The sequence below is a fragment of the Aquarana catesbeiana genome, linkage group LG03, assembly GCF_042186555.1.
Source record: "Aquarana catesbeiana isolate 2022-GZ linkage group LG03, ASM4218655v1, whole genome shotgun sequence".
In the NCBI taxonomy this organism is placed as follows: Eukaryota; Metazoa; Chordata; class Amphibia; order Anura; family Ranidae; genus Aquarana; species Aquarana catesbeiana.
In genome coordinates this window covers 257886073-257909271 of record NC_133326.1, presented here as the reverse complement: position 1 = coordinate 257909271, position 23199 = coordinate 257886073, and the positions used below count along the sequence as shown (strand labels likewise).

General features: G+C 39.4%; 1 protein-coding gene across 1 annotated transcript in view; it reads left to right on the top strand.

Moving 5' to 3' along the window:
- Positions 1-23199, top strand: part of NAV3 (neuron navigator 3) — a gene marked incomplete in the record, with an annotated part of 918952 nt that overhangs the window by 868688 nt on the left and 27065 nt on the right. Inside the window, 4 exon segments of the mRNA XM_073620003.1 lie at positions 570-721; positions 4055-4126; positions 5749-5945; positions 19305-19423. Of these exon segments, the coding sequence (XP_073476104.1) occupies positions 570-721; positions 4055-4126; positions 5749-5945; positions 19305-19423 (540 nt within the window).

Below are 23199 nucleotides of genomic sequence, written 5' to 3'. Positions count from 1 at the left end.
ATTGCAGACTATAAGGCCAACAACTGCTTCAAATTGCTTTAAAATCAGCCCACATGTTTTGGAACTACATTTCCCATGATGCTCCACTACACTGCAGAGTGCCAGAACATCATGGGAAATGTAGTTCCAAAACATCTGGGGTGCCAAGGTTCGCCATCACTGTGATAGGGTATACTTAATCCGTATTTATTTTACTGAGAATTTAAAGCATGTATGCACCATTTATTGATAAGTCAATGACCAATTAGCAAATTGTGGTAATCTACAGCAACCAAGCAAAAAAAAAAAAAAAACTGTTTTGACAGCTCTGCTAAATTAAGTAAAATCTGTTTTATTGGTTAATACAGTAAATGACACACCATTGCTTTTGGCTCTTCTAAATTCTCAATAATTTAATTGATCACACAATTAAGTATGGTGCCAATTATATTTATGCCCTAAATGTATTATATATGAAAACAGCCATATTACAAATATAATGTTGTTTGGAATGATCTGGACTTCTTCCCATCTACATGCTGCAAATAATAACAATGTTATTTTCTTTAACACTCTTCTTTTATTTTTAGGAACTGCGACAGTATCTTGCTAATCTTGCAGATCAGTGCAGTGGTGATAATGATACTGACCTTCCACTGGTAGTAATTCTAGATAATCTTCATCATATAGGATCCCTGAGTGACATCTTTAATGGATTTCTAAACTGTAAATACAGTAAATGGTACGACCTTCCTTTTATGTGTCTTTTGCTTTAATGCAGCAGTGATTTATTTGTGCCTGTGCAGTTGTGCCGAAATGACACAAACATGGGAATTATTTCTCGAGATTGCTTCTTGGGTCCCTTGTCAGCGCTCCCGGCTCCTCCTCTTCTCTCTATGCCATAATAGGAAGCCGCTTCCTATCATGGCACACCTGCGGGCTCTATCCCGAGCAGCTCTGCCTATGTCCATAAACACAGATAGCGCGCTCAGCCCTGCCCCCTGCAGTGGGAAGATCAGCAAAGCCTGTGAAACCAGGGGGCAATACATTTTCCTAAACATTTTTAACCTTAATGCCAGAAATGCATTAATATAAAAATGTTTAGGCTTTAGAACCACTTTAAAATGTGTAATCAGCTTTTTGCTCATTAGGATGGTGGCTGATTGCTGTAGAAAAGTAGAGCTTTCATGAACACACAAAGCCAAATGCAAATATGTCCACATATTAACATGATTTATGTATTTTTAAGTGTGACAAATTTCTGAAACTCACTCTGTGCCCCGATAGAAGTCTAGATTGTCCAATTTCATGTGTTTGAGTGCAGAAAAGCACAATTACTGATATTACAAAGAAAAATCTAATAAAATGTAAGTAAATTATAAACAGGATCAATTTATTTATTTCAGATGCTCGGCATAATGATAATGTTAGACAGTACCTTATTGTCGACTTCTTATGTTATTATTATTGTTATTATTATTATTATTATTATTATAACTTCCCATGAAGAAAAAATAACAGAATATACATTTTTGGTATTATACTATCCTTGTACAATTACCTTTTAAGTAATTTCTCATTAACATTAGGGAAGGTTGTTAGCATTGATTACCACAGTTATCAGAAAGTGTCACATTTTGGATTTGTTATCTTGGAAGTGCATATATTGTTTCTTTTATTGTGTTCAGGTAACAGGATACAATAGCAATCTTTTCTTGTTGGAACAAATGTCACCAACAACAGAGGAGATGAATAGATCTGTTTACTATTTTATTGTAATGTTTGGTGTCTTGTGAAAAAACTGTAATGACATTGTTGTTTGAATGCATCTGCATATTAAAAAAAATATATATATTGCTTTATTCTGTGTACTTAATAAGATTTGAAAACACAGTAGCAGTTTGATACATATTCTCAATGGCTAGATTATACAATATATAGCTAAATATGGCTTTGCTTGTAGTAATTTATCAATAGGTGCTTGGTGCTTACTAAACCTAAGTATCTGTCGAATTATAAGTGTACCATAATCATTAAATCAAACAAAATATGCCCAGTTTAAAGTGTATTAAAAATGTAATATTTATCAGCTTACCGATTCCTAGATTCCTTAAACAGATATAGCAACACATTTGTAATGGTATATTTAACAGACCAAAAGAGAGAAGAGAATTTTATTGTTAGAGCTTACATACACTTTAACACTATAGATATATAAAGGAAGACTCTGCTAAAAAATTCTATTTATAATCTACTCAGATTGCAACTAGTGGGAATTTTTAAACGTGTTAAAAAATAATCAAATGTTGTTCCTTTATATTATGGCACTCATTGAATGGTACCGACACTCTCCCCCACTCTAGAAATGTAATTTCCTGTTTGTGTGATTGACACACTGCTTTATCCACAACTTTGCACTGAGATACCAGAGAAATTACAGGCATTCATTGCAATAGGAGTTTCAGACTTTTAAAAATGCTTTTTAAAATAATCTACACCGAAAGGGATGAATACAGGTAAACGGTTATCATTTGCTTATTGTGATAACAATACCAATCAGCTGATCATAATGAAACCAGAGACCCTCCCATTCAAAAATCAGGTTGAGAAATAACATGGTAACAGGAGCACAAATCAGTTCTGTAAATAGAAAGTTATGATTTTGTAAAATGAATTGCTAAATTCCATTTAAGAAATACAGTCCACCTGGAGTTACAATTTTGATACATGATGTGGTTCCAACCAAAAGGTTGAAGACTTCAGGTTTAGAATAAGTGCATATATTCATTCTACCTTTAAAATTAGCTCAGAGAATCATACCCCTATCCTTGTAGGAACTAGTAGATTTCTTAGTATACTGATGCATAACCATTTGGCAAATGTGCCAACTCATTGCTTTAAATACTGACATACCTAAACAATACGATTTCATGGATGGTTAGGTTTAGTCAGTTCAGTACCTGCATTTCATTAGCCATACAATCTGTGTAATCTACATGTGTCATTAATTAAAAGGAAGAATTGGCAATCCTGTCAGGTGCAGGAACAGAGCTTTGTCTCCTTCAAAAACACTAGTAATTCAGGTTTTTTTCATGGTAATGGTTTAATATGCACATGCACTATTATGAGTATATCTTGTTTCCATGATGGTGTAAAAAATGTTTTCAATGTTGCAATCTCAGTAAGACCGATTGTGTAAGTTTGTACTGTTTTTTGTGTGTACATTTTTAAAGAAATTCCAGCAAACATAAAAACCAATGTTTCCATTCATCAATGGTGGATATACAGTATATATTTATATATAAACTGGCTTTGTTACCTTTTTATTAGCAGGAATGTCAATTTCTACCTTTTTCCTTTAAATGTCATGGCATTACAGATTTTTGCACTCACAGGGGTTGATTTGCTAATGACAAATAGGCTGTTCACTTTGCGGCTTGCCATTTGGAATCTGCCCTTTACTTAGTAAATGCAGTACAAATACCCAATCACGTGCAAGAGATATAAAAAACAGAATTTTTTGCTTGCACGTAATTGGATGATGGAAATTAGCAGAGTTCACCTCCTTCACTAAGCTATGTGAAAATTCCTTTGCTACGTGAACAGTCTATTTGCCTTTAGTAAATAAACCCCATAGTATTGTCTTAAAAAACAAAAAAAGAGGCTGGGGTTTTTCGTGATGGGTAACTGTTTTTTTCTAGATTTTATTTGTAACAAAGCCAGTTTCTAGGTCAATCTTTATTTGTCATGGCAGAACAGGTTTACGGACTCATGGCATCATCTTGATAAAAAATATAAGACAGTTAGTAATAAGTGTTCAGCATGTTTTGTAAAATGCTGCTAACACTTCAAATATGCTTAGTAGTATAGTTCCACTTTGGCATCCCTTGGCTGTTAGGAGAGCTTAAACATACAGGTCTTGTATGACAATACATACTGTACATATATCTGTTCACATATATGCTATCAGTAATATGAGGTCACACAAAGAGGAACTATATGGTAATCTATACTTTGAAGTGGATACAACATTTATCTGATTATGATCTGTTTTATTTAATTTTGTCTTTTGCAGCCCCTACATAGTTGGAACAATGAATCAGAGTATTTCCTCATCACCAAATTTAGAACTGCATCATAATTTCAGGTAATTATTTGTTCTAAATTATAAGTCCTGCGTTCAAAATTTATAGCTTGTGGGATAAATATTTTATCCTAAAGTTTCTCATGGCGATCTAACTTATTCTGTTTGTGGAACAGAGCTAGTAAAACATCCAATTATCTGTTTAGCACTTAACAAAATATTTTTGGGAAACACAATAAAACATTTAAATTAGAGTACCAATTGCTAAACCAAACATTTATAGGTTTAGTATACATGTACTGTACCCAGGAGCATCATATAAAATATATTGGAATATATGTGAAATCCCTCTAACCAACCATTTTTGACAACAAGGTCTTGTTTGTGCCAATAATTTTGATAAACATCTATGAAGATAGAACCATCCAAGCATGCTAACTGGGGTATAACTTTATCATTCATAATATATACAACATAGGGTGAATCATTCCTAACTGAGAGAACACTTGAGGACATATCAACCCCCAGTATATTTGCAATGGCTACTCAAGTGATAAATTGATCAAACTTCCTCCCACTAGAGCTTTGTTGAACAGTTACTTCAACAAAAGGGTCCCCAATATAAGATATTTAAAAAATGTGTGTGTATGTGATGCTTATATCTTTATTAATGCACACTATATTACCAAAAGTATTGGGACGCTGGCCTTTACGTAAACTTTAGTGGCATCCCAGTCTTAGTCTGTAGAGTTCAATATTGAGTTGGCCCACCCTTTGCAACTTTAACAGCTTCAACTCTTCTGGGAAGGCTGTCAACAAGGTTTAGGAGTGTGTCTATGGGAATGTTGGACCATTCTTCCAGAAGCGCATTTGTGAGGTCAGGCACTGATGTGGAACATCAAACATTCTTTAACCTTGTGAACAACCTTCCCAGATGAGTTGAAACTGTTATAGCTGCAAAGGGTGGGCCAACTCAATAATGAACCCTACGGACTAAGACTGGGATGCCATTAAAGTTCATGTGCGTGTAAAGGCAGACGTCTCAATACTTTTGGTAATATAGTGTATATACAACTCTGTAGATGGAAAAGTGTGACTTCCACCATAAAGTGAATTGAATAACTCACCAGATTGCGAGACCTCATAAAGCAAAGAGGTCCTAATGGAAAATCAAACCCTGGTAAAATTCTTCCTGGATTGTTTCTGTACCACATCGATATACAAAGGAATGAACTGTATACTCTCAAGATCACTCCTGTAGATAACATGAAGAGAGAGAAAGATTCCAGATAGTAAAAGTAAAGTAAATTTTAATAAAACAATTATCATACACATAAATGTAACACTGTCCCCAGAAAACAGGGAGTCATGTAGTATAATATATAATATTTATGATCATTACGGTATAATTGTTAAATGTTTTACAGTGCATAATGTTTTTATAAGTTAGGGATGATATAGCTTGTTATGTTATATACATTTGAATGTGAATAATAATTTTTTGTATTAGCTCTGCAGTAATCTTTTATTTTATTTTTTGTTTTGGTATTTACAGTTTTAAAATGGGAAATATCAAGGCCCCTGATTGCTTGTATCATTATCTGTCCATTGCTGGCTATTATAGTACTACAAATGTGTCTGTTTTATTATTATTTTCTAATTGTGTGTAATATTGTTCCTCTCAGATGGGTGCTATGTGCGAACCATACAGATCCAGTGAAGGGTTTTCTTGGAAGATACTTAAGAAGAAAATTAATTGAAATGGAATTGGAGAAAAATATGAGGAACAATGATCTCATAAAGATAATTGAATGGATTCCTAAAGGATGGCACCATGTCAATGTTTTTCTGGAGACACATAGTTCCTCAGATGTCACTATTGGTATGAAACTATGATTTTGATATTGACCACTACTTTTTTGTATTTACTTTGATTTTGTATAGTACATAGAGATATCAATGTGATAAATAAATAAATGTGATGGGGTTAACATTAGTATCTTCATGAAAATAGGAATAGGAAAATGATACATTACACTAGCCGATACAATCACCACAGACGAGAAACCGTGGTGTCGAGTAGTGAAATTCCAACGCGTTTCAATTTATTATAATTTATACAGCTTATAATATTGCTATTTTTGATTTTATTAAGACTGTGATACATTTCCCTCAAGAAGACATTTTTCTTTGAACTAAGCACGTTGAAACGCGTTGGAATTTCACTACTCGACACCGCAGTTTCTCGTCTGTGGTGATTGTATGGGGTAGTGTGATGTCTCATTTTTCTATTCCTATTTTCATGAATGCACTTTTTTAATATCCTGCTATGTGTTATCTTTAATAGTTCTATTTTTTTGTTACTACACAACATATCTTTTATATAAATTTACAATAAACATTGATTTTTATAATCTTTAGTCTTCATTGCCTTAAAAATCCCTTTAGAGGTTTATGCAGCTTTTTCATTAATGATATGGGATGATGGCAATGACACATCCATACCACCAGGGTCAACTTTAAACATTAGTATCTTTGTTTCTTATTGTGGAATAAAATTCATGTTACTATGCACTGTTATTAAAAACAAGCTTTATTTTGTTGTATGGGGCTCATTACATGTAATTATATGTAGCATGCTGCAACGAGTGACACAAAATGACTTCCATGTTCCATGTGCTCACTTATAACTTTTCCTCAGTCTTAGCTCACAGATGGATTTAATTTTTCAGTTCTTATGGGTAGAGCAAACTGATTTACCTGTTAAATGAGGTGTATATATATTTTTAGCACTGATCACTATATTAGTGTCACTGGTTCCCACAAAGTGTCAAAAGTGTCAGTTAGTGTCAGTTTGTCTGCCACAATACCGCATTCCCGCTATAAGTCACTGGTTGCCACCATTACCAGTCTAAAAAAAGTAATAATAAAAATTCCAGTATATAAACCATAGTTTGTAGATGCTATACCTTTTGTGCAAACCAATCAATATACGCTTGTTTTTTTTTACCAAAAATATGTAGCAGAATACATATTGGTCTAAATTTATGAAAAAATTTGATTTTTTAAAAATTTTTTATTGGATATGTTTTATAGTAGAAAGTAAACAAATATTTTTTTTTTTCAAAATTGTTGGTCTTTTTTTGTTTAGCCCCAAAAAAACCCTGCATATTTACTGTGGCACAATGGCACCGCTGCGCGAAACCACGTACGGGTACCTCTGGTGGCCCTTTAAGAGCCGCCGGAGGGCGCGTGCTGCCGGAGGCACGTGTGCTTGCCCACTGCACAGCGGGGGACCGATGCGCATGGCCGCTGGCCACGAGCGATCGCATGCACGAGAGCCAGCACAGGGATTTGTGTGTGTAAACACACAAATCCCTGTTCTGTTAGGGGAGAGGGGACATATATAAGTAGGAACAACGATAGGTCTCCTCCCCCAGTCAGTCCAATCCCCTCACAGTTAGAACACGCTGAGGGAACACACATTTAACCTCTTGATCGCCCCCTAGTGTTAACCCCTTCCCTACCAGTGACAGTGGTCCCAAAAATGTGTCAAAAGTGTCCGCTCTGTCCGTCATAATGTCGCAGTACTGCTAAAAATTGCTTATCCATGCCATTACTAGTAAAAAAAAAAAATGCCATAAAAATGGCATAAAAATCCCATAAATCTTTCCCATAGTTTGTAGACGATATAATTTTTGCACAAACCAAACAATATCCGTTTTTTGCGTTTTTTTTTTTTTTTTTACCAAAAATATGTAGAAAATTTGTTTTTTAAAAACATTTTTGGGGATATTTATTATAACAAAAAGTAAAAAATATTTTTTTTTTCAAAATTGACGCTCTTTTTTTGTTTATAGCGCAAAAAATAAAAACCGCAGAGGTGATGAAATACCACTAAAAGAAATCTCTATTTGTGGGGAAAAAAATGAAGCAAATTTAGTTTGAGTACAGCATTGCATGACCTCGCAATTGTCAGTTAACCACTTAAGGACCGAGCCTCTTTTTGAGATTTGTTGTTTAGTTAAGTTTTAAGTTAAAAACAGGTTGTTTTGCTAGAAAATGACTTAGAACCCCCAAACATTTTTTTTCTAACACCCTAGAGAATAAAATGGCGGTCGTTGCAATACTTTCTGTCACACTGTATTTGCACAGCGGTCTTACAAGCACACTTTTTTTGGAAAAATTACATTTAAAAAAAAAAAGTAAGACAACGGTAAAGTTAGCCCGATTTTTTTTTATATTGTGAAAGATATTGTTACGCCAAGTAAATTGATACTCAGTGTGTCACGCTTCAAAATTGCGCCCGCTCGTGGAATGGTGACAAACTTTTCCCCTTAAAAATCTCCGTAAGTGACGTTTAAAAAATTCTACAGGTTGCAGGTTTTGAGTTACAGAGGAGGTCTATAGCTAGAATTATTGCTCTCGCTCTACCGATCACGGTGATACTTCACATGTGTGGTTTTAACACCGTTTTCGTATGCGTTCGCTTCTGCACGCAAGCTCGGCAGGATGGAGCGCGTTTACAATTTTTTTTTTCTCATTTATTTTAACTTCTATTTTTTATTTTGACACTGTTTTTTTTTTTTAAAATTGTGTCACTTTTATTCCTATTACAAGGAATGTAAACATCCCTTGTAATAGAAAAAAAGCATGACAGGACCTCTTAATTATGAGATCTGGGGTCAAAAAGACCTCAGATCTCATATTTACACTAAAATGCAATAGAAAATAAAATAAAAAAAATTGTCATTTAAAAAAAATAATTTAAAAAAATGGCCCTTTGAGAGCTATGGGCAGAAGTGACGTTTTGGCGTCGCCTCCGCCCTGCAATTTTATGGAGACGGGTGGGGACCATCTTCCCCTCACTCGTCTCCATACCCAGCTAGTGACAGCATCCGATCGCCTCCGCCACTGCCGACGGCTCTGGTAAGTGGCGGAGGGCACTGGAGCGTGGCGGGAGGGGGGCCCTCTCCCGCTGCCGATAAAAGTGATCTTGCGGCGAATCCACCGCAGAGTCCACTTTTATCTGAAAGCAGACCGCCGGCCGAAGAAGAGGACACTGGGGTCATGGCAGCTAGCTGCCACCATAACAACGATATTCCTATTCAAATTTAGGATGTATATCGGCATGCGGCGGTCCGGAAGTGGTTAAAGCAACGCAGTGGCAAATTGTAAAAAGTACTCTGGTCAGGAAGGGGGTAAAATCTTCTGGGGCTGAAGTGCTTCTTTTAGTTACATTAATATATGATCCTCCTGCAAGTGGCAGTGTAGTTTTTTTTGTTTTTGTTTTTTTTAAACTGTCTTGTATTGACCTATAACCACAAATGAGATTGAGACTTTTGATCTCCAGCTGTATTGTTTTAAGTGCAGGTTTGATTCTGAACATAGATCAGTTCTGCCTTATAACAAAGTTATTTTTTGTTATAAGGACAAGTTCACACCAGATGCAGTTCTGAGCGCTTTTTTTCTGCACTAAAAATGCATGCACAGTTTTTTCCATGTATTCCAATAGCTCTAGTTCACACCAAAGCAGTCAGTTCCAGTCAGTTTCCGGTCAGTTTCTGCACCGGAAACTCACCGTAAAATGACTTGACACCGTAAAATAATTCTAGCTATAGACCTCAAAACATGCAAACTGTAGAATTTTTTAAAGTCGCCTATGGAGATTTTTAAGGGGAAAAGTTTGTCGCCATTCCACGAGTGGTGCACTAGAGCCATTGGAATACATGGAAAACACTGCATGCATTTTTAGTGCATAAAAAATGCGCACAGAACTGCATCTGGTGTGAACTAGCACTAGTGCAGAAAAAAACGCACGGAACTACATCTGGTGTAAACTAGCACTATAGTTATGTTATTAGCTTTTCATTATTAACTATTTAATTAGGAATAAATAATTTAGTAATAAATTAATAACTAATTAGTTATTAGTTATGAGTTATTAGTTTAAAAAAAAATGTATTTTCAATCAGTGATCCTTTCAGGCCAATTTACTTAATCGTTCAACAAACCTTCAAACTTCTGTTCTTTAACCTGTTTTGTTTACTGGTATTGCTTGTTTAAAACTGGGAGTTAAGGCAGCAGCATTGTTTCATTGGGAAATAAATTAATGTATTTATGTGATAAGTAGGTGGAGTTTTGTGATACAGGATTGACAATGCTGGTTGGACTTTCAGTACAGTGTCAGCCCAAACCAAAAATCAGAAGTTCACTGGTTTTGTAGTAGAGCAATACCTATTTTTCTGTACTTGCAGAATTTTGGAGTAATACAATATAATAAAATGTTCATCTATTGCAGAGATGTACAATATAGTTTTTCTTTTGCCCTGATATACACTATAATGTGATAGTTTTTTTGTTCTTATTCTCTGTGTTCTGCACATCCTGAAATTATAATTAGGGTGTGAGATTTGTAGAGGTTAAATCTTTGTCTAAAAATAAAACATTTTACAAACTTCATTATAAACAAACTTTCACTGTATGGTGTTGGTGTATAATAAATGTGTGCATTCAGATGGCTAATAAGTTTCCTGCACTATGCTTTCTACAGTATTTTCTATCCCTTTGTCTTATCTCTCTTTATCTGATCAACCACTGTACAATCCCAAACATTGGAACTTGTTCAATTCTCTATGCGAGACGCATTGAAGATTGCTAAAATCAAGATAAGTCACATCTACTGCTCCGCACTGATCTACTACTTTAATCGTCCAGTCAAAAAAAAAATCAATTTCAAGCTTTGAGTAATGTGATCTCTCTGCAAGTCACAAGGCTTTGACTTTTTAGAAATGTACCCTTGTGAGCTTTTTTTTAAACCATAAAATACAGGACTATGCATTTTATATTTTTTGGAAAAGAGCTGTTCTGTGGAGCATTATCAGATGGTGTCAGCAGCATGTAAAATATGATTCACACGTTTTTAGCCATGAATGTTAACTTGGGCGAACTATTTGTCCTGTTTAAAGCATTCCAGTCCTTGACTGGATATAAAGGACGCCATCTGGATATCTGTAGATATCACATTTATTTAGAGATGTTTGGGACTTAATTTAAAGGTTAGCTTAAAAGTTATTTACTATTTCAGAACATTTTTTAACAAATGGGAGAGTTAGCAGAAAAAAAGTAGCATTTTTTAGAAAGCCATTGCTACTAAAAATAATTTTACTTGGGGTTTTCATTAGTGTTTGCTATAAATGTTTACATCATATGAAGTACTTGGCCCATGTACAGTATATGTTCGACACCTTCCTTCTTTACACTCTCTCTGCTATCACTACCAAGTATGCAGCATCTGATAAATGACCAGTAGGGATGAGCCGAACACCCCCCGGTTCGGTTCGCACCAGAACCTGCGAACGGGCCGAAAATTCGCACGAACGTTAGAACCCCATTGATGTCTATGGGACTCGAACGTTCGAAATCAAAAGTGCTCATTTTAAAGGCTAATTTGCATGGTATTGTCCTAAAAAGGGTTTGGGCACCCGGTTCCTGCCCCAAGGGACATGTTTCAATGCAAAAAAAACTTTTAAAAACGGCCGTTTTTTCGGGAGCAGTGATTTTAATGATGCTTAAAGTTAAATAAAAAAGTGAAATATTCCTTTAAATATCGTACCTGGGGGGTGTCTATAGTATGCCTGTAAAGTGGAACGTGTATCCCGTGCTTAGAACAGTCCCTGCACAAAATGTCATTTTTAAAGGAAAAAAAGTCATTTAAAACTGCTTGCGGCTTTAATGTAATGTCGGGTCCTGGCAATATGGATGAAAATCAGTGAGACAAACAGCATGGGTACCCCCCAGTCCATTACGAGGCCTTTGGGTCTTGTATGGACATTAAGGGGAACCCCGCACCCAAATTAAAAAGGAAAGGCGTGGGACCACCAGGCCCTATATACTCTGAACAGCAGTATACAGGTCGTGCAAACAAGACAGGGACTGTAGGTTTATTGTTAAGTAGAATCTGTTTGTAATTTTGAACTGGTACATTTTTAACGTGTTTAGCTCCAGCCAAAAAATCTATTTTAAGCTTTTTGGAAAACATAGGGAAGGGTTATCACCCCTGTGACATTTGTTTTGCTGTCTGTGCTCCTCTTCAGAAGATTTCACCTTATTTTTTGTCCCAATGACAAATGTTTTTTGAAAATTTGTTTTTTTTTTGTGAAACAAGGATTGGTGATAAAGCATCAGTGGAAAGGAGAAACATTTTTCCCATATTAACTCTTACAGGAGAGAATTTCCCTTCCATGGGGTAGATTTCATTTCACTTCCTGTTGTCTCCTTCTGTTTGCAATAGGAGTCGTTTGTAAGTTGAATGTTTGAAAGTAGGGGCCTGCCCTATATACTCAGCAGAAATTTGGGCCTTAGGTGTTGTTGTGGCCACAACACTGTAAGCCCTCACAGGGCCCTGCTGTGAAATATTAGATCAAGAATTGTAATTACATGCCCCTGTTGAACAGGGGCAGAAAAATTGGGCCTTTGGTGGTGCTAGTGCCACAACACTGTAAGTCCTCACTCGCTCTTGGTGGGCGCAGAAACGGGCCCTGCTGTGAAATATTAGATCAAGAATTGTAATTACATGCCCCTGTTGAACAGGGGCTGAAAACTTGGGCCTTAGGCACTGGTGCTGGTGCCACAACATTGCAACCCCTCACAGATAATCTAGTTGGAATGCAGGAACGAGCCCTGCTGCAAAGTATTGCATCAAAAATTGCAATTACACGCCCCTGTTACACAGGGGCTGAAAAATTGGGCCTTAGGCACTGGTTCTGGTGCCACAACACTGCAACCCCTCACAGATACTCTAGTTGGAACGCAGAAACGAGCCCTGCTGCAAAGTATTGCATCAAAAATTGTAATTACATGCCCCTCTTAAAGTAGCTCAATTGCATACTGTGCAAGCTCTGGCCAGTGATCCAAACTCAAGACCCAGTAACCCAGAGGATTTTCGGTGGGAAAGGTGTCCAAGTCAGATCTTGCCCCTAGGTATTCCTGCACCATGTAAAACAGACGCTAGCAGTGGTTGCTGGAACCGATCATACCTTGGGGCTGCGGACCAAAAAATTGTCTGAACGCATCGGTCAGACGGCCACCTTCTCCACTGCTCCTTCTTTGACTGATCGAAGCCTCAGCAACACGTTGTCCAGAAACAGGAGTTTGTAACCTCCCAGTCTCTGGGAACACATTGCACAGACCTTTCTGCAAGGCCTCCCGAAGATGTTTCATCCTCTGCTCCCTCTGCGATGGCAAGATAAGGTCCGCAACCTTACCCTTGTAACGTGGATCAAGGAGGGTTGCCAGCCAGTATTGGTCCTTCTCCTTGATACCACGAATACGAGGATTCTTACGCTGGCTTTGCAGGATCAGGGAGGCCATGCAGCGTAGGTTTGCTGAGGCATTTGGTCCGGAGTCCTCTGGGTCACTAAGGATGACATGGTCCGCAGCCACCTCCTCCCAGCCATGTACAAGTCCATGTGTTTCTTGGGACTGATCCCTTAAAGACTGCTGCTGATGCTGAGTGCCAGGCTCCACCTCCATACTGACACAATCCTCCTCCTCCTCCTCATCCTCATCCTCTTCCTGTGTGATCGGTGGGCACGCAGGAACACTGTCTGGATAAAGGGGGCCTTGAGAGCTAAGGAAGTCCTCCTCTTCCTGCCTCTGTTCTGCCTCAAGTGCCCTGTCCATTATTCCACACAGCGTGTGCTCCAACAGGTGGACAAGGGAGACAGTGTCACTGATGCATGCACTGTCACTGCTCACCATCCTCGTGGCCTCCTCAAATGGTGACAGGACAGTGCATGCATCCCTGATCATGGCCCACTGGCGTGGGGAAAAAAAACAAGCTCCCCTGACCCTGTCCTGGTGCCATAGTCGCACAGGTACTCATTGATGGCCCTCTGCTGTGTGTGCAGCCACTGCAGCATGGCCAAGGTTGAGTTCCACCTGGTGGGCATGTCACAGATTAGGCGGTTCTTGGGCAGGTTAAACTCCTTTTGGAGGTCTGCCAGCCGAGCACTGGCATTATATGACCGGTGGAAATGCATACAGACTTTCCTGGCCTGCCTCAGGACATTCTGTACCTGCCCAAGAACCGCTGCACCACCAAGTTAAGGACGTGAGCCAAACAGGGCACATGGGTCATTTGTCCCTGTTGGAGGGCAGAGAGGAGGTTGGTGCCATTGTCTCAAACCACCATTCCTGCCTTAAGTTGGCGTGGCATCAACCACCTCTTAACCTGCCCCTGCAGAGCTGACAGAACCTCTGCCCCAGTGTGGCTCCAGTCCCCCAAGCACACCAGGTCAAGCACCGCATGGCATCTTTTGGCCTGCATACTTGCGTAGCCCCTTGAACGGCTACAGAGCACCGCTGGTTCCGAGGACAAAGCACAGGAAGAGGCCATGGAGGAAGAAGAAGAGGAGGGGGTGGAGGAGAGAGGTGTGTCACAATCAGTAGTGGCATTTTGGAGGCGTGGTGGTGGAACAACCTCCAACACTACTGCACCTTGTCCTGCATCCTTCCCAGCTGCCAGCAGAGTCACCCAATGCGCAGTGAAACTTAGGTAACGTCCCTGTCCATGCCTGCTGGACCATGAGTCAGCGCTAATATGCACCTTACCAGCGAGGCCAAGACATTGCCTTCCACATGCCGGTAGAGAGCTGGAATCGCCTTCCGTCAGAAAAAGTGGCGTTTGGGTACCTGCCACTGAGGAACCGCACATTCCACAAACTCACGGAAGGGGACAGAGTCTACCAACTGAAAAGGCAGCAGTTGAAGTGCTAGCAATTTTGCCAAGCTAGCATTCAACCGCTGGGCATGTGGATGGCTGGGAGCGAACTTCTTTCAGCGGTGCAGCAGCTGGGTCAGGGAAATTTGCCTGGTACAATCTGACGTTGGTGTACCGAAAGCAGATTGCCCACAAGTACTTGGCTGTGACACACCTAATTCTACACCTTCATTCCTCTCAGTGCAGGTCTCAGAGAGGACTGAAGGTATAGTGGGGTTGGAGATCTCAGCTGATGAGGAGCAAGGAGAGGTCCTCTTTGTTCTTTGGTGTGGGTCTTTTAAATACGCTTGCCAACGAACTGCATGGCAGGTAAACATATGTCTGGTCAAGCATGTGGTGCCCAAGCGGGAGATGTTTTGGCCACGCGAGATACGCTTTAGACATATGTTGCAAATAGCAGAGGTGCGATCTGATGCACTCATCGCAAAAAAGGCCCACACCAAAGAACTTTTTGAATAACGTGCAGAGACTGCAGCTCCCTGCACATGCGGAGCTTTGGGGTGTGATGCAGTCAGTGTGCTGCCCTTAGGCTGGCCCCTGGAGGGCATCCTGTCTTGTTGGTGATGTGCCGCCTCCTCCTTCTCCTCTCTCCTATCAGGAGTCAGTGACCTCATCATCCCCTCCCTCTTCTCATCACTGGAGCAAACCTGGCAGTATGCTGCAGCAGGGGGAGCATGACTGCCAGATTGCTGTCCTTCTTGGGCACCCCCTCTGTCCGTGCTCACGTTACTGCCTTCATCTAGCTCAGTATCATCATCAGAGCCTTCCAAACCCTGGGCATCCTCCTGGAGCATGTACCCAACACTGTGATCAAACAGTTCGAGGGACTCCTCAGGAGGACATGGTGGGGCTAGGGAAGGAGTCACTGATGACATTGAGCCGAGGGAAGAGGCCGCTGCTTTGCCAGACAAAGTACCCTGAGCATGGGTGAGAGGGGATGAGGAGGATGAGGACAGCTTGGTCATCCACTCGACAAAGTCTTCCGCATGTTGCGGCTCAACGCGGCCAGCTGCCGAAAAAAAGGCCAAGCGTGTCCCACGGCCACGTGCTGATGAGGATGCACTGTCTCCACGACCAGCACTGTTGCCTCTAGACACAGAGCCTGCTTGCCCTCTTTTATTGGCTTGTGACTGTCTGCCTCTCCTTGTTGGCCTTCCAGACATACTAATGGCCTGTGGCTGCACTAAGCTGGGATATATATATATATATATATATATATATATATATATATATACTGATACTGCAGCTAGCAAAATCAACTGCCTGCCTGTGGTATGAGAACACCACCAACCTTCTACACTGTGCAGAGCTTGCAAAAAACTAACTTGTAGCTTATTTAGCTGCCTGCGGTAGTGATAGGATCAGGAAAACACCACCAACCTTCTACAGGTAGCTTTAGGTGAACACTTGTGCAGAGCTCGCCAAAAAATAACTTGTAGCTTATTTAGCTGCCTGCGGTAGTGATAGGATCAGGAAAACACCACCAACCTTCTACAGGTAGCTTTAGGTGAACACTGTGCAGAGCTCACACTACACTAACTTGTAGCTTATTTAGCTGCCTGCGGTAGTGATCGGATCAGGGAAACACTACCAACCTTCTACAGGTAGCTTTAGCTGAACACTGTGCAGAGCTCACACTACACTAACTTGTAGCTTATTTAGCTGCCTGCGGTAGTGATCGGATCAGGAAAACACCACCAACCTTCTACAGGTAGCTTTAGCTGAACACTGTGCAGAGCTCGCAAAAAAATAACTTGTAGGTTTAGCTGAACACTGTGAGGAGGACGCACTGCACTAACTTGTAGCTTTAGCTGAACACTGTGCAGAGGTCTCATTACACTAACTTGTAGTAGCTTTAGCTGAACACTGTGCAGAGGTCGCACTACACTAACTTGTAGTTTTAGCTGAACACTGTGAGCAGGACGCACTACACTAACTTGTAGCTTTAGCTGAACACTGTGCAGAGGTCTCACTACACTAACTTGTAGTTTTAGCTGAACACTGTGAGGAGGACGCACTACACTAACTTGTAGTTTTAGCTGAACACTGTGCAGAGGTCTCACTACACTAACTTGTAGCTTTAGCTGAACACTGTGCAGAGGTCGCACTACACTAACTTGTAGTTTTAGCTGAACACTGTGAGCAGGACGCACTACACTAACTTGTAGCTTTAGCTGAACACTGTGCAGAGGTCTCACTACACTAACTTGTAGTTTTAGCTGAACACTGTGAGGAGGACGCACTACACTAACTTGTAGCTTTAGCTGAACACTGTGCAGAGGTCTCACTACACTAACTTGTAGTTTTAGTTGAACACTGTGAGGAGGACGCACTACACTAACTTGTAGTTTTAGCTGAACACTGTGCAGAGGTCTCACTACACTAACTTGTAGCTTTAGCTGAACACTGTGCAGAGGTCGCACTATACTAACTTGTAGTTTTTTAGCTGAACACTGTGAGCAGGACGCACTACACTAACTTGTAACTTTAGCTGAACACTGTGCAGAGTTCTCACTACACTAACTTGTAGTTTTTTAGCTGAACACTGTGAGGAGGACACACTACACTAACTTGTAGTTTTAGCTGAACACTGTGCAGAGGTCTCACTACACTAACTTGTAGCTTTAGCTGAACACTGTGCAGAGGTCGCACTACACTAACTTGTAGTTTTAGCTGAACACTGTGAGCAGGACGCACTACACTAACTTGTAGCTTTAGCTGAACACTGTGCAGAGGTCTCACTACACTAACTTGTAGTTTTAGCTGAACACTGTGAGGAGGACGCACTACCCTAACTTGTAGCTTTAGCTGAACACTGTGCAGAGGTCTCACTACACTAACTTGTAGTTTTTTAGCTGAACACTGTGAGCAGGACGCACTACACTAACTTGTAGCTTTAGCTGAACACTGTGCAGAGGTCCAGTTCTTTTTTTGGCCACATGTTGATTGCAGTTGTCAAATTCTCAAAGAAAAGTGTATGGTACATTCAACAGCGGATATCGGTGGCTGCATGATAACCCCCATGTTAGTGGGTTGAGGTGTTTTGCCGGCCAAACACGAGAGTGTGAGGCCTTAACAACTGGTGAGTGAGCAATTCACAAGGGAGAGGAATCACGGCACTGAGGTGCGGTGTACACAGAATTACAGCATTTGGCAGATTGAGGACACTTGCACCTTTTGAACTTTTTTCACCATTCAATATATTGATTTTCATCATTTAAAATAGAAGTGGATTCATTATTTTCCAGTATTTTGGATTTTGTCTCACTTATTTTTGCTTTTCCATTATACATTTTGCACATGATTTGTGTATTTTGGACTTTTTTTGATTTTATTATCCAATGTTCCACATTTGTGTTATCACAATATTGTTTTTCACTATTTACGGGGTGTCACTTGTAATAAGATACATGTCACTTTATGTTGAAGTAATGTTATATTAGGATTAATACTTTCAGGTTATTTGTAGTAGTCACTATCACATTGAGCAATTGATGTTGTGTGCGACTACTGATATTCAATACTGATAATCCACTTTCTATAATTGTGATTTAGGATTGGTTTATTAGATTAGAAGTGGTGTGGACACTCACCCTAAGTCCCACTGATAGGGGATAGCTCCACTCTTCATCTTATTGCTTTTGACTGTATAGATGATCCAGATTTTAATATTTTATTTTTAAAGTGGCAGCTAGCATAAGTACAGATATAAGACCAGGGCGCAGTGGTAGTAGGACAAGATTGGGGGCCTTTTCTTGTTCGCTCACAGTTTTTATATGACTATATTTTGTGCTTATTATTGTAGCCCTGATGAAGGGGGAGTGGCGTTTCCCCCTAAAACATGCTGGATATTTTTCTATGACTTTTTTTATTGACAATTAAATGATCTTGTGCACCTTTATCCAATTTTGGTCTGGAGCTCTTTTCTGTATTTCTATGGCCCTAGACAATGTGGACAGCATCATGCTGACATCACAATGGCTGGAGGAGATAATAGGCATAGCCAGCACTGAGTGACTTTGAGAAGGAGTGTTCTCAGCCATGACAATGCCAAGAACCCTCCTCCTCTATGTGTGTGAAGGCACAGTGCCGAAGAGGGTGAATATGCTGTGGTGAATTTACTGCAAGGAAATTTACATAGTCATTCAGTTGAAGGAAGTCCCGGACACTGGCATGGTCACTACATATATTAAAACAGTAAGAAAATGCCAATATTTCAAATTAAGCCATTTTCTTTCTGGTATTGTGTTCTTTCAGTTGTATGACCACAGTTTTGTTTTAGCACTAAAATTGTTACAACATCTTGACTGTGGTGATCACATATATTTTGTAAATTTGCTAATGAATAATTATAATACACACATGGTTTTACATAAATAACAAAATACTACGTACAGGGTGCAGATATTAAATAGATACAACAAAGTCAGTTTAAACATTTATTTTTGTTTTTGATAGGTCCACGCCTTTTCCTTTCATGTCCAATGGATGTGGATGGGTCTAAAATATGGTTTACAGATCTTTGGAACTATTCAGTAATTCCCTATCTCCTAGAAGCCATAAGAGAAGGACTCCAGGTAAATAGTTCATGTGTAAATGGTGTATTGAATCTACAGACTTTGTGACTACTTATGTAATGCAATATTTCTGTTTCATTTCAAGCCAAACATGAACAAAAATATTATTGAAAATGTACAGTTTTTAGTCTGAGTAATAACGGTGGTCAAAGGAACAGGAGTATCATAGGTTATGTGAAGCCAGTGTCAAACAAGATGAAACATTCTCTGACTGTATACATATTGAATTAGCTTTGTTCTCACTAGAGGCAATGTACCATATGCAGACCTAATTAGAACTGAACAGCATTGTAATGCAGATCATTTTGGAGCCTAGAGTGAAAGTAGAGATAACTGTGTGTTACCTGAATTGTGGAGCATCATGTGATTTGTTCTGCTGTTCTGCTGCTGGATTAATGAAGAGTAGACAGGGTTTAAGGTCATCCTTTTTTTTTCACTTCATTCACCCTGGAGCCTCTGGAAGTGCTCCTGCTTTCACACAATGAGGACAAGGCATTATTCTACATAATGCAGAGGTGTGCATCTTGAATTCTGCCTCTGCTGGCAAAAAAAACTGAAAAAACAACAACAAAACATAGAACACTTATGAGTGCTGGCTTTGGAAAGATACAATAAGTAGAGCATTTTCAATTTGCCTTTATTGTGTGACTATATACATATTATGTGATATGCTGTTTTTTGGCTGAAAGATGTAAATATGTCCTAATTTGCAGTTCTGACATATACATGGAATAGCCTAGCAACAGATATTGTATTTAGTAAGTATTTTGACAATACAACTGTTTTGGCACAGTCAGTAACTATAAGGTTATTATTCAGTATGTTAAGCACAATGACCCCTTCGCTTTAAAAATCTACAGCTATTGCAGCAGCTATACTGTGTGTGTAAAAAAGGGAGACTTTCTATTTGTATTTTTTTATTATTATTATTATTCAGGATGTATATAGCGCAAACAGTTTATGCAGCGCTTTACAACATAATGGAAAACAGTACAATTACAATACAATTTTATACAGTAGGAATTGGAGAGCCTTGCTCGTTAGAGCTTACAATCTAAGAGGGAGGATCAAAAGGTACAAAATACTGTAACTGTGGATAATGGACTGATGGAGAAAATTAATGTACAGTTGTTAGGTGGGGGCCAGGTAGGCTAATCTGAAGAGATGAGATTTCAGGGATCGTCTGAGAGTGGACAGAGTAGGAGATACTTGGACAGATTTGGGTAAAGAGTTTCAGAGGATGGAAGAGGCTCTAGTTAAGTCCTGGAGATAAGCATGAGATGAGGTGGCAAGGGAGCTAAAAGGAGGTCTTGGGAGGAAGGAAGAGAACAAGTTGGTTTTGAGACTAGGTTAGTGATGTAGCTGGTGGCATAGTTGTGGATGACTTTGTAAGTTGTTGTTAGTATCTTGAATTTAATTTGTTGGGTGAGTGGAAGCCAGTGGAGGGATTGGCAGAGAGGGGTAGCAGACACGATTTGTAAAGTGGATGAGCCTGGCAGCAGCATTCATGCTGGACTGAAGGGGGGGATAGCCTATGTATGGGTAAGCCAATGCGGAGGGAGTTGCAGTAGTTGAGGTGAGAGATGACCAGGGAATGAATTAGAAGCTTTGTGGTGTCATTGGTTAGGAAGGGGCGTATCTTGGAGATGTTGAGTGGTTTGAGACAGCAAGCTTTGGACAGTGATTGGATCTGTCAAAGTGGGGTCGAAAGGATAATCCAGAGTCCCAGATTGCACCTAGGACCTTGGCATAGGGGGACAGGTTGATAGTTTAGTCATTGATTTTGGCAGAGAAATCAGGGGAGGGGAGGAAATATTTTGAGCATGTTTTGGATAGATTGAGTTTGAGGGAGTGGTGTGATATTCAGGCTGATATGTCTGTTAGTAAATTAGTGATGCGTGAGGAGACTGATGGAGTGAGCTGAGGGGTAGAGATATAGATTTGGGTGTCATTGGTGTAGAAATTGTATTGAAAACCAAGGAAGGCAATTAACTGACCTGGGGAGGAGGTGTAGATTGAGAATAGAAGAGGTCCAAGAACAGAACCTTGGGGGACCCCGACAAGAAAGAGGAGCAAGGAATTAGAATTGTGAGTGACACTGATCAATGTACATTATACATTCATAAAAAGACAACCACCAGAATCACATTGCAATTCTTTATTTAAAGGGTTTGTAAAGGTTCACCATTTAAAAAAAACAAAAAACAAGCATGTTATACTTATCTGCTCTGTGCAACGGTTTTGCATAAAGCAGCCTGATCCTCCTCTTCTCGGATACCCCCGCCGATGCTCCTGACCCTTCCCCCCTGACAACATACAAAGCACAGTAGATAAGAAACCTTGGGGGACTGGCCTAACTTAGAGGAGGAGGCTGTGGGAACAAGAGATGAGGCAAATAAAACGTTCCCCAGACAAAAACAAGTTTTTAACACTAGCATTGTGAGGGAAATCCTTTGTAAAGACAGTTTTTAGATTTCCCCAGTTAAGTTTTTGTTTTCAAAATTGTATTGAGCAAAATAGAATATACATACAGAACACAATTTGCCATAGAAATAGGTCTACCAACTAATTTGGTCAAAAGTTTAGAAAACTTCTGCCAAATTGGAGATATTTTCTCACATGCCTAAAATATGTGGAGAAAGGAGCCAGGAGAGGAGCACCAATGGAAGCTGGAGTTAGAGACATGTGGATAGATATAATGCAATTTAAAAGGGGCATAATACCACCTTGTGATTGCTGTTTCTCTGCTTGTCAGAGACCTAGTACATTTCTGCAAATATCACAGCATAATCTGTCCAAATTGCGGATAACATAGACATTCAGAGTATGGGGCAGATTTCATAAGTTGGAGCTGAGGAGAAGTTATGGACAGAATTCAATTTTAATATGAAATTACATTAGTAAGCTGAGATATTGTTTTCAGAGCTTGGTCAAAGTACTGGTCATATTTTGGTTCTTTTTATTACATGGTTAACCTACATAAGAACAAACTCCACTCCTACTGCATTTCTCTTAAGTCTAATACCACACTTATAGGTTAAGGTCAGGTCTACAGGGCTCTATCACTTACTCTGAAGGCTATTGGAGCACCAATTATGCAATCATTTTGTCAGACGTCCACCTGTACTAAATAGGTAATATAAGTGTAGCCAGTGACATGACCCTAGGGCCTCTCAAATGCACTATGATTTCCTAAAACTGGCTTATTTTATCAGATGAATAACCACATTGCCAAGGTTTCTGATAACCAACAACTGCAATAGCAATTAACTGTAATTATATCTGCAGTTAGAGGCATTGAGATCATCTAGAACCACAGCTAGTTCTGTTGAAAAGTAACAGACTTACTGCCTAGATCACCAGAGAAAATAAAGGAGTGAATGCTTACAAAAGGAAATTAATGCAGCCATCACATCTCAGAATTTGTAAGCTGCAATATAATAAATATTTGCTTTTGGGTGTACTACCACTTTAAGCATTCGCCATAATATTTTAGCACCGGATAATCATTTCTATGCAAAAACAAAAAAAAACACTATAACATGCTCACTTTTAGGAGTATAAAAATGTTGCTGAACCTAAATAATAATATGGCCACAGCCAGCTATTCTTACCTTGGTCCTGCCCATTGATTTGGCCTCATTTAAGCCAAAAACGAGAAAACAGTAGATGAATCTAGCAACTTATAATTCTGACAGTTTTTTCACCTAATTATACTTTTTCCAGTATATTTTTACAACTAGGGGTTCAGTGTTGTCTTTTAATTTTTCATGTTA